At 41.7% G+C, this 14,532-nt stretch overlaps 1 protein-coding gene across 4 annotated transcripts in view; it reads right to left on the bottom strand.

Annotated features, from left to right (window-relative positions):
* sfi1 (SFI1 centrin binding protein) overlaps positions 1-14,532 on the bottom strand; it is a 269,555-nt gene that overhangs the window by 200,105 nt on the left and 54,918 nt on the right. For all 4 annotated transcript variants that reach the window (XR_010015925.1, XM_063031824.1, XM_063031825.1 and 1 more), the window contains exons 7-9: positions 7,162-7,279; positions 5,753-5,855; positions 3,354-3,510 (exon numbers count right to left, since the gene is read on the bottom strand). Coding sequence is in view for 3 of the 4 variants with exons in the window: in XM_063031824.1 (XP_062887894.1) it covers positions 3,354-3,510; positions 5,753-5,855; positions 7,162-7,279 (378 nt within the window). In the remaining variant the exon portion in view is untranslated. The remainder of the gene's footprint in view (positions 1-3,353; positions 3,511-5,752; positions 5,856-7,161; positions 7,280-14,532) is intronic.

Here is a 14,532-nt window from a genome sequence, read left to right as displayed (position 1 = left end):
ATGTCTAAATAGCTTCTCTTTTTTCCTGTTCTGACAAAAGGTCATCCACCTGAACTTCTCTCTCAAAGGATGCTGGCTTACCCACTGATTACATATAATATAATTTATTATTTTCTGTGTTTGTAAACTTCTTGAACACTTCCATCAAATCAACCTCTCAACCTTCTCTGCCCCAAGGAATGTATTCCAGATTTCAGTATAACCAAAATTCCTCATCTCTAAAAAAATTCTACATATATTTCTAGGACCTATGCATCCTTTAATTAGAGTGGTGACAAAACTTTGGACAACAGCTTTAGATGAACTTGTGTTTTACTTAGATTTAACATAACCTTGTTCCACATTACTCAAGCCTGCAGATGATAGGTGAGATCAGGTGAGGGATAAGGGGGTTGAGGGAAGAAGCTGCAATGTAATACGTGGGAGAGGTGAAGGGCTGAAGAAGAAGGGATCTAATAGGAGAGATCATGGAAGAAAGGAGAGGAGGGAATACTTCTATAAAGTGCAAACTATTACAATATTGCTGCATCAGATCACTCTTTTTCAACACACATCATCTGCTACCAGTTCTGCAACAGTGTCACATTCAAATCAGTTGGATCATTTTCCAAACTACTTTAACATGTCTTTTAACTTTCACCACCTCACTTACTCCACAATTATCCATTCCATAAGACAAAGGAGCAGAAGTAGGCCATTCGGCCCATCGAGTCTGCTCCGCCATTTTATCATGAGCTGATCCATTCTCCCATTTAGTCCCATTCCCCCGCCTTCTCACCATAACCTTTGATGCCCTGGCTACTTAGATACCTATCAATCTCTGCCTTAAATACACCCAATAACTTGGCCTCCACTGCTGCCCGTGGCAACAAATTCCATAGATTCACCACCCTCTGACTAAAAAAATTTCTTCGCATTTCTGTTCTGAATGGGCGCCCTTCAATCCTTAAGTCATGCCCTCTCGTACTAGACTCCCCCATCATGGGAAACAACTTTGCCACATCCACTCTGTCCATGCCTTTCAACATTCGAAATGTTTCTATAAGGTCTCCCCTCATTCTTCTAAACTCCAAGGAATACAGTCCAAGACTGGACAAACGTTCCTCATATGTTAACCCTCTCATTCCCGGAATCATTCTAGTGAATCTTCTCTGTACCCTCTCCAACATCAGCACATCCTTTCTTAAATAAGGAGACCAAAACTGCCCACAGTACTCCAAGTGAAGTCTCACCAGCGCCTTTCAGAGCCTCAACATCACATCCCTGCTCCTATACTCTATTCCTCTAGAAATGAATGCCAACATTGCATTCACCTTCTTCACTACTGACTCAACCTGGAGGTTAACTTTAAGGGTATCCTATATGAGGACTCCCAAGTCCCGTTGCATCTCCGAACTTTGAATTCTTTCCCCATTTAAATAATAGTCTGCCCGTTTATTACTTCTGCCAAAGTGCATAACCATACACTTCCCAACATTGTACTTCATTTGCCACTTCTCTGCCCATTCTTCCAATCTACCCAAGTCTCTCTGCAGACTCTCCGTTTCCTCAGCATTACCGGCTCCTCCACCTATCTTCGTATCACCAGCAAACTTAGCCACAAAGCCATCAATTCCATAATCCAAATCGTTGATGTACAATGTAAAAAGAAGCGGCCCCAACATGGACCCCTGTGGAACACCACTGATAACCGGCAGCCAACCAGAATAGGATCCCTTTATTCCCACTCTGTGTTTCCTGCCAATCAGCCAACGCTCTATCCACTTATGTAACTTTCACGTAATTTCATGGGCTCTTGTTAAGAAGCCTCCTGTATGGCACCTTGTCAAAGGCCTTCTGAAAATCCAAATATACAACATCCACTGCATCTCCCTTGTCTAGCCTACTGGTAATTTCCTCAAAAAATTGTAATAGGTTTGTCGGGCAGGACTTTCCTTTAAGGAATCCATGATGAGTTCTGCCTATCTTGTCATATGCCTCCAGGTACTCTGTAACCTCATCCTTGACAATCGACTCCAACAACTTCCCAACCACCGATGTCAAGCTAACAGGTCTATAATTTCCTTTTTGCTTCCTTGCCCCCTTCTTAAATAGCGGAGTGACATTTGCAATCTTCCAGTCCTCCGGAACCATGTCAGAATCTATCGACTTTTGCAAGATCATCACTAATGCCTCTGCAATCTCCACAGCTACTTCCCTCAGAACACGTGGGTACATTCCACCTGGTCTGGGAGATTTATCTACCTTTAGACTATTCAGCTTCTTGAGTACTTTGTCTGTCTTAATTGTGACTGCGCACACTTCTCTTCCCTGCCACCCTTAAGTGTCCAGTATACTGCTGATGTCTTCCTCAGTGAAGACTGATGCAAAATACTCGTTCAGTTCCTCTGCCATCTCCTCATCTCCCATTACAATTTCTCCAGCATCATTTTCTATCGGTCCTATATCTACTCTCACCTGTCTTTTACTCTTTATATACTTGAAAAAGCTTTTAGTATCCTCTTTGATATTATTTGCTGGCTTCCTTTCATAGCTAATATTTTCCCTCTTAATGACCTTCTTAGTTTCCTTTTGTAAGCTTTTAAAAACTTCCCAATCCTCTGTCTTCCCACTAATTTTTGCTTCCTTGTATGCCCTCCCCTTTGCTTTAACCTTGGCTTTGACTTCTCTTGTCAACCATGGTTGCATCCTTTTTCCATTTGAAAATTTCTTCTTTTTTGGAACATTCCTATAATTTCAGCCTTCTATTCATTCCACCACCATTCCCCCCACACAAAAAAATCTCCTGACTTCAGCCTGTTTGGTCCTCATCTGATATCCGATCCATCAAAAAAAAACTCTCCAACTGACCTTCTAAAAGTCTCTTAAAAATTACCTGTGCAACCACTCACCCACACTCACTTCTCCTGATGCAAGTCGTGAATGGTTATTTTAAATTTAAAATGAAAAAATATACATATTTGTTCATCCAAGGTGTAGTGTAATATTGATCTATAAAGATCCAAGGCCACATTCAGCCCCATCAGTGGCACACCTTGGAACAATGGAGTCCTCCTCATAGATCAGAAGGGAGGAGATAATGAAACAGAGTGTTCATCATGTTCAGAAACAGTCAATACAATTTAGTTGCACAACAGTGAGCCCACAATAATTCAGCTCTAGTCAGCACACTAGAATTAGAATTGAAGAATCTCGTTAAATATTACAGAAAGCGTTTGACACCATCAACTTTCAAATTTATGGATTAACCGTTTGGCAAAAATTCAAACTATGGTACCTCGGGAGGCAACATTTATAGAGGTTCATGAAAGATGTGTGCAGATAGATTTTAAGTCTTTATTCCAGAAGCTTACGCTGTTGATGTTTCTTCAGTCTGCGAACCTGGTTGTAAACCAGCCAAGACAGGAATGAATGACGCAGGCACCTGTGCTGATGTACCTGCTGCGCTTCAGCAGCCAGTTCCTGGCCTTTCACCGACTGATGTAACATTGCATTCCACTGAAGCCAAGCCTGCAAAGTAGAGATAATCTACATAAATTCTTAAAGCATTCAGCAAATTATTAAATCCTATTGAAACAAAGACATTAAACTGTGCTGCTATTAAAAATACTGTAAAACATGTAAAAGTAAAAACTTAAAATGCTCAAAATACAAAATTCGATCAGTACTTGAAAACTGAAGATTATTTTATTTTTGCATCTTACTTAAAAATCTCTTATTATATTTTCAAGACATAATCTCAGACAGAAACGAAGAACTGCAAGCAAGTGTAGGCTAGTTAGCCACTTATATTTGCTCCAGGGATGCCTTTATATTCAGCACAATTCCCTGCATGAATCTATACCCAAACATCCAAATATTATTGATTATCCTCAGTGAATAAACTTCCACGCTTAGAATCGCAAAGCTTCACTAGTTCCCACTTCAAGAAATTTCTTCTCATCTTATTCCTGATCAGAATTCACAAAAAGTGTTTACCAAGTGGCTTCAGTAAACTTAGCTTAAAAAGGGGAAAGTAACAGGGTGGCAAATCACTAACTGGTGACTGCTGCTGGCAAGCATTGATAAGGAAACCAAGGAAGAAAAGAACTGAATTGAAAGTTGATGTTCTGGTCAAACAACCTGTTGATGTTCACAATCAAACTTTACTTAGTAAAAATGGACCCACGTGAGGAATGGAAAATGTTGTTAGCTGTGAAACTGCAAATCAGTAAGAAACACATTAGACAATGTGGCGTAAAGAGTGGGGATGCAGAGGGAGTTGGTGTGAAAATAAGTATAAATAAACCCAACCAGTCAATACAGAGGAAAGCACTCCTATCTCACTTCAGGCTTCTATAATGTTCCATGTTGCTGAATGCACATTAGTTAACCAGTTCATTATAAGAGTCGTTTGAAGCTCTTGTAACAAGTAAGGCTGCCACCTGTTGGCTAAACACCAAAACACAGGGTGTGGAGAAATACGCTAAGTCACTCACAACCATGTGGACAGAAATATGGAAAATTTCTGCAGTAAAGGAAATAAACCTTGGTCTTAGCCATTGTTTATCTCTACTACTTGTAGAGACCTTGACTCTCCATTACCATGTCCAGCAAAGAAAAGGAAAGAACTTTGATAAATAAATGAAATCAAATTTTGTAGAAAAATTGCACATTTGTTTGATTATATACTGTATTAAAATACAGTATATAATCAAACAAATGTGCAATTTTTCTACAAAATTTGATTTCATTTATTTATCAAAGTTCTTTCCTTTTCTTTGCTGGACATGGTAATGGAGAGTCAAGGTCCCTGTTACCTTGGTCTAGTCTGGACCTGCTAAATCAACAAGTTGCCAGAGAAGGACTGATACTAAAGATGATACAACTGAAAGTTAAATATATTGGTGAAGAAGTTAAACTTAAAACCTAGAAAAGCTATAAAATGTAGACTAAGATTCACAGTGCAACACAGACATTAAGATTCAGTTTAGAGATGGAAGGAACACCCTGATGAATCAAAAAAAAGGATGTTTATTGATATATTTGTCTGGTGTTTGACGATTAGAATAGTGGAACATGGACTCTAGACAATCGAATTGACAGAATGGCAAATAGTAAGAGGCTTTGACTTTGCCCGTCCTGTGCATATTCAGAGCAGAGAAAAAATGAAATTTCAACTGGAAACTATACGACTAAAGAAGTATGGCACCGAAATTCAAAATGCTTTTCTTCCCAATACACATGCTTCAAAATGTGCTTTAACCATTTTCTGCAATGAAACACTCCGCGTTCCAACTGTGTCAGGTAAAGATACTTAATGTCAGCAGTTATTAATCTTGCTAATTAAAAAGCTTTGCTTTGTTAACCGGGTAATGCATTGGGGTCATAGACTATTACAGCACAGATAGAAGCCCTTCATCCCAGCAAATCCATGCATACTATATTGCCCACTGATCTAGTCGCAATTTCCTGAATTTAGCCCATATTCCTTTAAGTCCCACCTCTCTGTATACCTATCCACATGATTCTTAAATGTCTAATAACAACAAGACTTTTAATTAAAAAATGCTGGGAATAATGTATATTGTACAAATGCCATACAATTGATTAATTTTGAACCTTCGGTGTTGCGTGTATGGGAAAGAACTCTGCAGCTGTGTACCTGTGCGTACATTCAAAGAAGTCACATATATAACATAAAGATCAAAATCTTCCTCAATGTTTGGGTATACAAACTATCAAAACCTGAAATATCTGCTGTCAAACCTACCTTGTGCTGCAAGGTTTCTGCCCAGTGCTGCATTGCTAAGCCATCCTTTGCACGATTTCTTTCCTTCCTCCGCAACTGCTGAGTCCAAATGGACCACACATGCCTAGGAAGAAACACAAGCTCTGTTGTTACTAGAGAGGATTCCAATTAATTGTGTCATCGGTTAAACAGGGCAGCCATTTATTTGGGACAACTCTAAAGGAACAAAAACTAAATCATTAAAATAGTTGGGATTCGCTTCATTTATATGGGACACTATGCCACCAGTGTCAGGTGCATAAACTTGCATGGCCGCTAGGCAATACACCATGCTGAGACAGATCAGTTTTTAAAATTGTGTGACTTCTTTGTATTTGTGTTCAAAAAGCAGTGATTTTTCTCTGTTTTTAAAATTGTGTCACTTCTTTGTATTTGTGTTCAAAAAGCAGTGATTTTTCTCACAGACAGTTTGTGAGAACTAAGCAGCAAGATAATTCAGAACTGTTTTGCTCACCACGGTTTCAAGCATTCAGCCTTAGAGATGTCAGAAATGGTTGGGACTGAAAATGAAATGACTTCACTACTTGAACTGGTTCATATCAGGTTCCCTTCAATTATTTTCCTTGCACTCAATGACATACACCATCCCCCAAAATATCAATGACACAAAATGGAAATTCTCACTCTCTGAAATTATTTCTATTTCCTCCCAACTCTGCTAATCTCTAGCCCCACAACCCTCGAAAAACTCTGCATTTTTCCCACTCTGGCCATGTATATTTGCAACTTCAATTTACAACTTCCAAATATGCCTTCAGCTGGCCTAAGGCTCTGGAATTCCATCTCTCAACTTCTCTCCGGTTAATAAGTCTACTTAAAAATAAATTTAGGTAAGGTTTGGTTACTTGAGCCCCACATCTCATCTTTCTGTTTGTCACTTTTAATCTGAATCTGCTTCTGTTAATATCGTGGGATATTTTACTACACCAAAGGCTTTGTACAAATGTTATTGAAAACAATAAGGTGCCATAATCCTAACAGTATTAGAAACAAAATTAAAAATTATCAAGAAAAATATTAAAAACCTGCCAGATTGAAAAAAAGTAAAAATCTACAAAGCGATATTCATGAAACAAACTAAAATCCCAGAACTCTGAGCAATGTTTAAACTATAACACTGAAAATGTACAGACACAAAACTTCTATCTCAATGCAAAAATGGTGGCAAATTTGAAATCTGAAATCGATACTGGAAAGACAATTCAATTTTAGGACAAACTATTAAAACTAACCATTGTGCAAGTGATTTCGTTGCAATAACAGATGCTGATATATCTGACCAAACGTCAAATGTCGAATTGTTCACTTTTTCAGTAGTCGTACTTCATCAAGGATAAAATTAATTAAAACAGAAATAAGTTTATGCTCACCGAGCAATAGTTCTTATATGAAACACCTGTGCCTCAACTTGCATCAAATGTTTGGTTTTGCGAATTTTTATGTACCAACACCAATGGATCCAGACTTTTTGCAGCAACTGCAAATTAGCTGAAATACACAAAAAGGACCATCAATCAACCTGATAAAATTTAACCAGGATAAATACAGCTAGTACTTAAGTGCGCGTAGCAATATTTGTATTATTTAGGCACAGAAAGCAGTATATTATTATATATGATGGTGCCAATATTGACTAGACAGGCAACCTCAATTTGGATCAATTTGCTCCTTCGCCAAAGTACACAATATAGCACAAACATACTGGTAGAAAACTAAAATTAAAGGAGACCGCTGTGGAAATGGAATTCTGAAGGAGGGCATCAGTTAATTCATTGTATGAATTCACGAAAGTCAGTTGAAGGCAAATACCAACTCTTCAGCAACTTTTTGAAAATTTCAAGTTAGTACCTACCAAGAGGTCCTGATCAAATAAATAAGGTGAAACTGGCAGGAGAGTTGGTACTGGCAGGAGAGTTGGTACTGACAGGAGAAAGGAGAACTTATTTCAGTCTATTAGTTCTGGTCATCTGAAATCCAGAATAGAAACATAGAAACCGTACAGCACAATACAGGCCCTTCGGCCCACAAAGTTGTGCTGTACATGTCCCAACCTTAGAAATTACTAGGCTTACCATAGCCCTCTATTTTTCTAAGCTCCATGTACCTATCCAAAAGTCTCTTAAAAGACCCTTATGTATCTTCCTCCACCACCGTTGCCGGCAGCCCATTCCATGCACTCACCACTCTCTGAGTAAAAAACTTACCCCGACATCTCCTCTGTACCTATTCCCCAGCAGCTTAAACCTGTGGAAACCATTTAAGCCCTGGGAAAAAGCCTCTAACTATCCACACTATCAATGCTTCTCATCATTTTATACACCTGTATCACATCACCTCTCATCTTCCGTCGCTCCAAGGAGAAAAGGCCGAGTTCACTCAACCTATTCTCATAAGGCATGCTCCCCAATCCAGGCAACATCCTTGTAAATCTCCTCTGCATCCTTTCTATGGCTTCCACATCATTCCTGTAGTGAGGCGACCAGAACTGAGCATAATACTCCAAGTGGAGTCTGACCAGGGTCCTACATAGCTGCAACATTACCTCTCTGCTCCTGAATTCAATTCCACGACTGATGAAGGCCAATACACCATGGGCCTTCTTAACCACAGTGTACACCTGCACAGCTGCTTTGAGTGTCCTACGGACTCGGACCCCATGATCCCTCTGATCCTCTACACTGCCAAGAGTCTTACCATTAATACTATATTCTGCCATCATATCTGAGCTATCAAAATGAACCACTTCACACCTGCCTGGGTAGAACTCCATCTGCCACTTCTCACCCTAATTTTGCATTCTATCAATGTCCCGCTGTAACCCCTGACAGCCCTCCACACTATCCACAACACCTCCAACCTTTGTGTCATCAGCAAACTTTCTAACCCATCCCTCCACTGCCTCATCCAGGTCATTTATAAAAATCACAAAGAGAAAGGGTCCCAAAACAGATCTCTGAGGCACTCCACTGGTGACCGACCTCTATACAGAATATGACCCATCTACAACCACTCTTTGCCTTCTGTGGGCAAGCCAGTTCTGGATCCACAAAGCAATGTCCTCTTGGATCCCATGTCTCCTTACTTTCTCAATAAGCCTCGCATGGTGTACCTTATCAAATGCCTTGCTGAAATCCATATACACTACATCTCCTGCTCTTCCTTCATCAATGTGTTTAGTCACATCCTCAAAAAATTCAATCAGGTTCGTAAGGCACGACCTGCTCTTGACAAAGCCATGCTGACTATTCCTAATCATATTATACCTCTCCAAATGTTCATAAATCCTGCCTCTCAGGATCTTCTCCATCAATGTACCAATCACTGAGGTAAGGCTCACTGGTCTATAATTTCCTGGGCTATCTCTACTCCCTTTCTTGAATAAAGGAACAACATCTGCAACCCTCCAATCCTCCGGAACTTCTCCCGTCCCCATTGGTGATGCAGAGGCTCAGCAATCTCCTCCCTTGCCTCCCACAGTAGCCTGGGGTACATCTCATCCGGTCCCAGCGACTTATCCAACTTGATGCTTTCCAAAAGCTCCAGCACATCCTCTTTCTTAATATCTACATTAGGGGTTGCCAACCCATTGATCGCGATCGACCGGTCGATCTTTCAGACTTTCCCAGTAGATCCCAAAGAAAAATCAAAAATAAATACACAAATACTGTTGTAATGTGAGCATTATAAAAGTAAGTAATACTAATTAGGATAACGGTAATATCGCAATATTTTCGCTACTGAAAGCTGTTTGTAAAGAGAGATTGTTTCCGGGTTGCGGGGGTTTAGTTCCGTTCTTTCTGCCCAGTGCGCATGTGTGTAGTTCCCTCGCCATGCACCACATTTTCAGCGTAGCCTGTGCTGCATCAAAGTGACCAATCAGATTAGGGATAAGAGTACAGACTGTCGCAAACATCAATATACGGCCAGTGTCCCCAACCTCCGGGTCGTGAAGCAGGCAGTGGTGCAGTGGTAGTTGGGATGTACACAGCACACTTTTAAGAAAAAAAGGCAAAATAAACAAGCTAATTAATTAGGTGCTGCCCGGCACATAAATGTCGGCTCAGATCAGAGGCGACGCAATCGGCAATCGCTCGTGATATCCTGATAGCATGGCGGAGGCTCCACGAAAGAAGGCGAAAACATACAAATTCCATCCAGAATGGAAAGAGGAATTTCTATTTACCTTGGTGAAAGACAAGTGTGTATGTATGTTGTGCCACCAAACACAAGCACTGACTAAAGGAGGGAATCTGGAGCGGCACCACAACACCAACCACCAGGAATTTAAAGACACCTACCCCCCGAACAGCGCAATTCGTGCCTGGAAAGTTGAGCTGAAATCGGGGTTGAAGGCCCAGCAATCCTTTTTCACAAAACATGCTGCTCAAAATAAGGCTGCTATTGAAGCATCATTTCGTGTAAGTCACCTTTTGGCTGAACACAAGATGGTCATTACCGCAGAGACTGTTTTTAATGACTTTAAAAACAAAAACAGCATCACAACCGCAATATGTAATACACCGCTTGGCCCTGCAACAGTGACAAGGGGGGTAGAGTCACCGTCAGATGACGTGAATATTTTTCACTACAATTCGATGAATTCCTGGATGTAATACAAACAGCTCAGCTTGTTGTATTTGTCAGAATGGCTTTCCAAGATATTACAACAAAGGAGGACTTCCTCACTCTTTTGCAATTAAAGGAAAGAACAAGAGGTGAGGATATTTACAAGGAGTTTAAAAAAATGTCCGTGAAAATGACATCCCCATTCATAAACTGGTGGCAATTACTACTGATGGGGCCAAGCAATGCGCGGTGTGCGCGTTGGTTTTATAGCACTAAAAGTCAGTGCCTACTTCGGGTCAACATCTATGTGAAATTGTATTTTCACTGATGAAAATTATTAAATCTAAGTACAGGACCTGACTTACTGACAGACACCTCTCTAGGGTTGCTAACTTTCTCACTCACAAATAACGGACAAAAGTAGCAGTCAAATCCCGGGATATTTGTGTTTATCCCAAGAAAGACTACCATGACCATGAAACCTTGCACGGGCACCTGTGTGCGCATGCGCGCACGTGCCGATTTCTTCTCTTTACCCCACCAATCAGTTTTGGGTTAATTTTCATTATTTCAACTTTATATAGGCTGTGTATTTATCATATCATTCCTGCTTTTACTATATATTAGTGTTATTTTAGGTTTTGTGTGTTATTTGGTATGATTTGGTAGGTTTTTTTTGGGTCTGGGAATGCTCAAAATTTTTTATAAATTAATGGTAATTGTTTCTTCGGCTTAAAGCATTTGGGCATGAAAGGTTTCATAGGAACGTTCTACCTTAGCAGGGGAAATACGGGACAGCTGGCAACCCTACACCTCACAGATTGTCTCAGACTGGCTGTCTGTAGCAAATTTCAGGGAACTAGCAGAAAGTATTCAGCCCCAGTCATCACACTGAGTGCAACCGTCAATTTTTATTCATTTATTTTTCGTGTTGAAATAAAACTAAATAATGAAACTTAGAATTAAAGGTGTGAAGTATTGTAATATTCTTAAAGAAAGACAGCTATGGCCTGTTTGATATGCTAGTTACAGTGTTTTCTTGTTTGAATTAATTTGAAAGTTTGACAAAAGTATTTTGTGTAATTCAAATACAATACGCCCAAATAAAAGGCCTCAAATTGGAAGTACAATCTGAGCTGTTTTTTTCTCTAAACAATTTAGTAGGTAGATCTTGCCTTTCACTGAGGTCGAGGTAGGGGATCTTGGACTTAAAAAGGTTGGTGACCACTAATCTATATGCTCAAGCTTTTCAGTCTGCTGCAAGTCATCACTATAATCACCAAGATCCTTTTCCATCGTGAATACTGAAGTAAAGTATTAATTAAGTACCTCTGCTATTTCCTCCAGTTCCATACATACTTTCCCACTGTCACACTTGATAGGTCCTATCCTTTCATATCCTATCCTCTTGCTCTTCACATACTTGTAGAATGCCTTGGGGTTTTCTGTAATCCTGCCCGCCAAGGCCTTCTCATGGCCCCTTCTGACTCTCCTAATTTCCATCTTAAACTCCTTCCTATGAGCCTTATAATCCTCTAGATCTCTAACATTACCTAGCCCTCTGAACCTTTTGTAAAGCTTTTCTTTTCTTCTTGACTAGGTTTATTACAGCCTTTGAACACCACAGTTCCTGTACCCAACCATAATTTTCCCTGTCTCATTGGAACTTACCTATGCAGAACTCCATACAAATATCCCCTGAACATTTGCCACATTTCTTCCGTACTTTTTCCTGAGAACATTTGTTCCCAATTTAAGCTTCCAATTTCCTGCCTGATAGCCTCATAATTCCCCTTACTCCAATTAAACACTTTTTTTTAACTGATCTGTTCTTATCTCTCTCCAATGCTATGATAAGTGAGATAGAATTATGATCACTATCTCCAAAATGCTCTCCCACTGAGAGATCTGACACCTGACCAGGTTCATTTCCCAATACCAAATCAAGTACAGCCTCTCCTCTTGTAGGCTTATCTACATATTGTGTCCAGAAGCCTTCCTGAACACACCTAACAAACTCCACCCCATCTGAACCCCTTGCTCTTGGGAGATGCCAATCAATATTTGGGAAATTAAAATCTCCCATCACGACAACTCTGTTATTATTACACATTTCTAGGATCTGTTTCCGTATCTGCTCCTCAATATCCCTGTTACTATTGGGCAGCCAATAAAAAACACCCAGTAAACTAACACTCACAACACGCTGGAGGAACTCAGCAGGTCAGGCAGCATCTGTGGAAAAGATCGGTCGACGTTTTGGGCCGGAACCCTTCGTCAGGACTGTAGAGGGAAGGGGCAGAGGCCCTGTAACCAAGGTGGGGGGAGGCTGGGAAGGAGAAGGCTGGTAGGTTCCAGGATTAGAAACCAGTAAGGGGAAAGATAAAAGGGTGGGGGAAGGGAGGCAGGGAGGTGATAGGCAGGAAAGGTGAAAAAGGATTAGGGGAAAACACAATGGGTAGTAGAAGGAGGCGGAACCATGAGGGAGGTGATAGGCAGCTGGGGGAGGGGGCAGAGTGAAATAGGGATAAGAGAAGGGAGGGGGAGGGAATTAACGGAAGTTGGAGAATTCTATGTTCATACCAAGGGGCTGGAGACTACCTAGACGGTATATGAGGTGTTGCTCCTCCAACCTGAGTCTAGCCTCATCATGGCAGTACAGGAGGCCATGTATGGACATAGCTGAATGGGAGTGGGAAGCAGAGTTGAAGTGGGTGGCTACTGGGAGATCCTGTCTGTTTTGGCGGACAGAGCGGAGGTGCTCGACGAAGAGGTCCCCCAATCTGCGTTGGGTCTCACCAATGCAGAGGAGGCCGCACCGGGAGCACCGGATGCAATAGATGACCCCAACAGACTCACAAGTGAAGTGTTGCCTCACTTGGAAGGACTGTTTAGGGCCCTGAATGGTGGCAAGAGAGGAGGTGTAGGGACAGGTGTAGCACTTGCGCTTACAGGCATAAGTGCCAGGTGGGAGATCCATGGGGAAGGACATGTGGACCAGGGAGTCGCAGAGGGACTGATCCCTGCAGAAAGCGGAGGGGCTGGAGAGGGAAAGATGTGCTTAGTGGTGGGGTCCTGTTGAAGGTGGCGGAAGTTGCGGAGGATAACGTGCTGGATCCAGAGGCTGGTGGGGTGATAGGGGAGGACAAGGGGAACTCTGTCCCTGTTGTGGTGGCAGGAGGATAGGGTGAGTGCCGGAGTGCGGGAAATGGAGGAGATGCGGGTGAGGGCATCATTGATGACAGCAGAAGGGAAACCACGATCCTTAAAGAAAGAGGATATTTGAGATGTCCTGGAACGGAAAACCTCATCCTCGGAGCAGATATGGCAGAGACGGAGGAACTGGGAATAGGGAATGGCATTTTTGCATGTGGCGGGGTGGGAAGAGGTACAGTTGAGGTAGTTATGAGAGTTATGAGGTAGTTATTGACCACTTCCTGTTCCTCACCTCCACCCACAGAGACTCCACAGACAATCCCTCCATGGCGTCCACCTTTTCTGCAGCCGTGACACTATCTCTGTTCAACAGTGCCACACCCCCACCTCTTTTGCCTCCCTCCCGGTCCTTTCTGAAACATCTAAAACCCGGCACTTGAAGTAACCATTCCTGTCCCTGAACCACCCAAGTCTCTGTAATGGCCACCACATCATATCTCCAAGTACTGATCTACGCTCTAAGCTTATCCGCTTTGTTCACAACACTCCTTGTATTAAAATAGACACATCTCAAACCTTCGGTCTGAGCGCGCCCCTTCTCTATCACCTGCCTATTCTCCCTCTCGCACTGTCTACAAGCTTTATCTATTTGTGAGCCAACCACCTCTTCTCCAGTCTCTTCAGTTCAGTTCCCACCCCCCCAACAATTCTAGTTTAAACTCTCCCCAGTAGCCTTAGCAAACCTCCCCACCAGGATATTGGTCCCCTGGGATTCAAGTGCAACTCGTCCTTTTTGTACAGGTCACACCTGCACAAAAGAGGTCCCAACGATCCAGAAATCTGAATCCCTGCCCCCTGCTCCAATCCCTCAGCCACACATTTATCCTCCATCTCATTCTATTCCTATTCTCACTGTCACGTGGCACAGGCAGTAATCCCAAGATTACTACCTTTGCGGTCCTGCTTCTCAACTTCCTTCCTAACTCCCTGTACTCTTTTTCAGGACCCCTTCCCTTTTC

The sequence above is a fragment of the Mobula hypostoma genome, chromosome 23 (assembly GCF_963921235.1).
Source record: "Mobula hypostoma chromosome 23, sMobHyp1.1, whole genome shotgun sequence".
Lineage (NCBI taxonomy): Eukaryota > Metazoa > Chordata > Chondrichthyes > Myliobatiformes > Myliobatidae > Mobula > Mobula hypostoma.
This window is presented reverse-complemented; position numbering and strand designations above follow the sequence as displayed.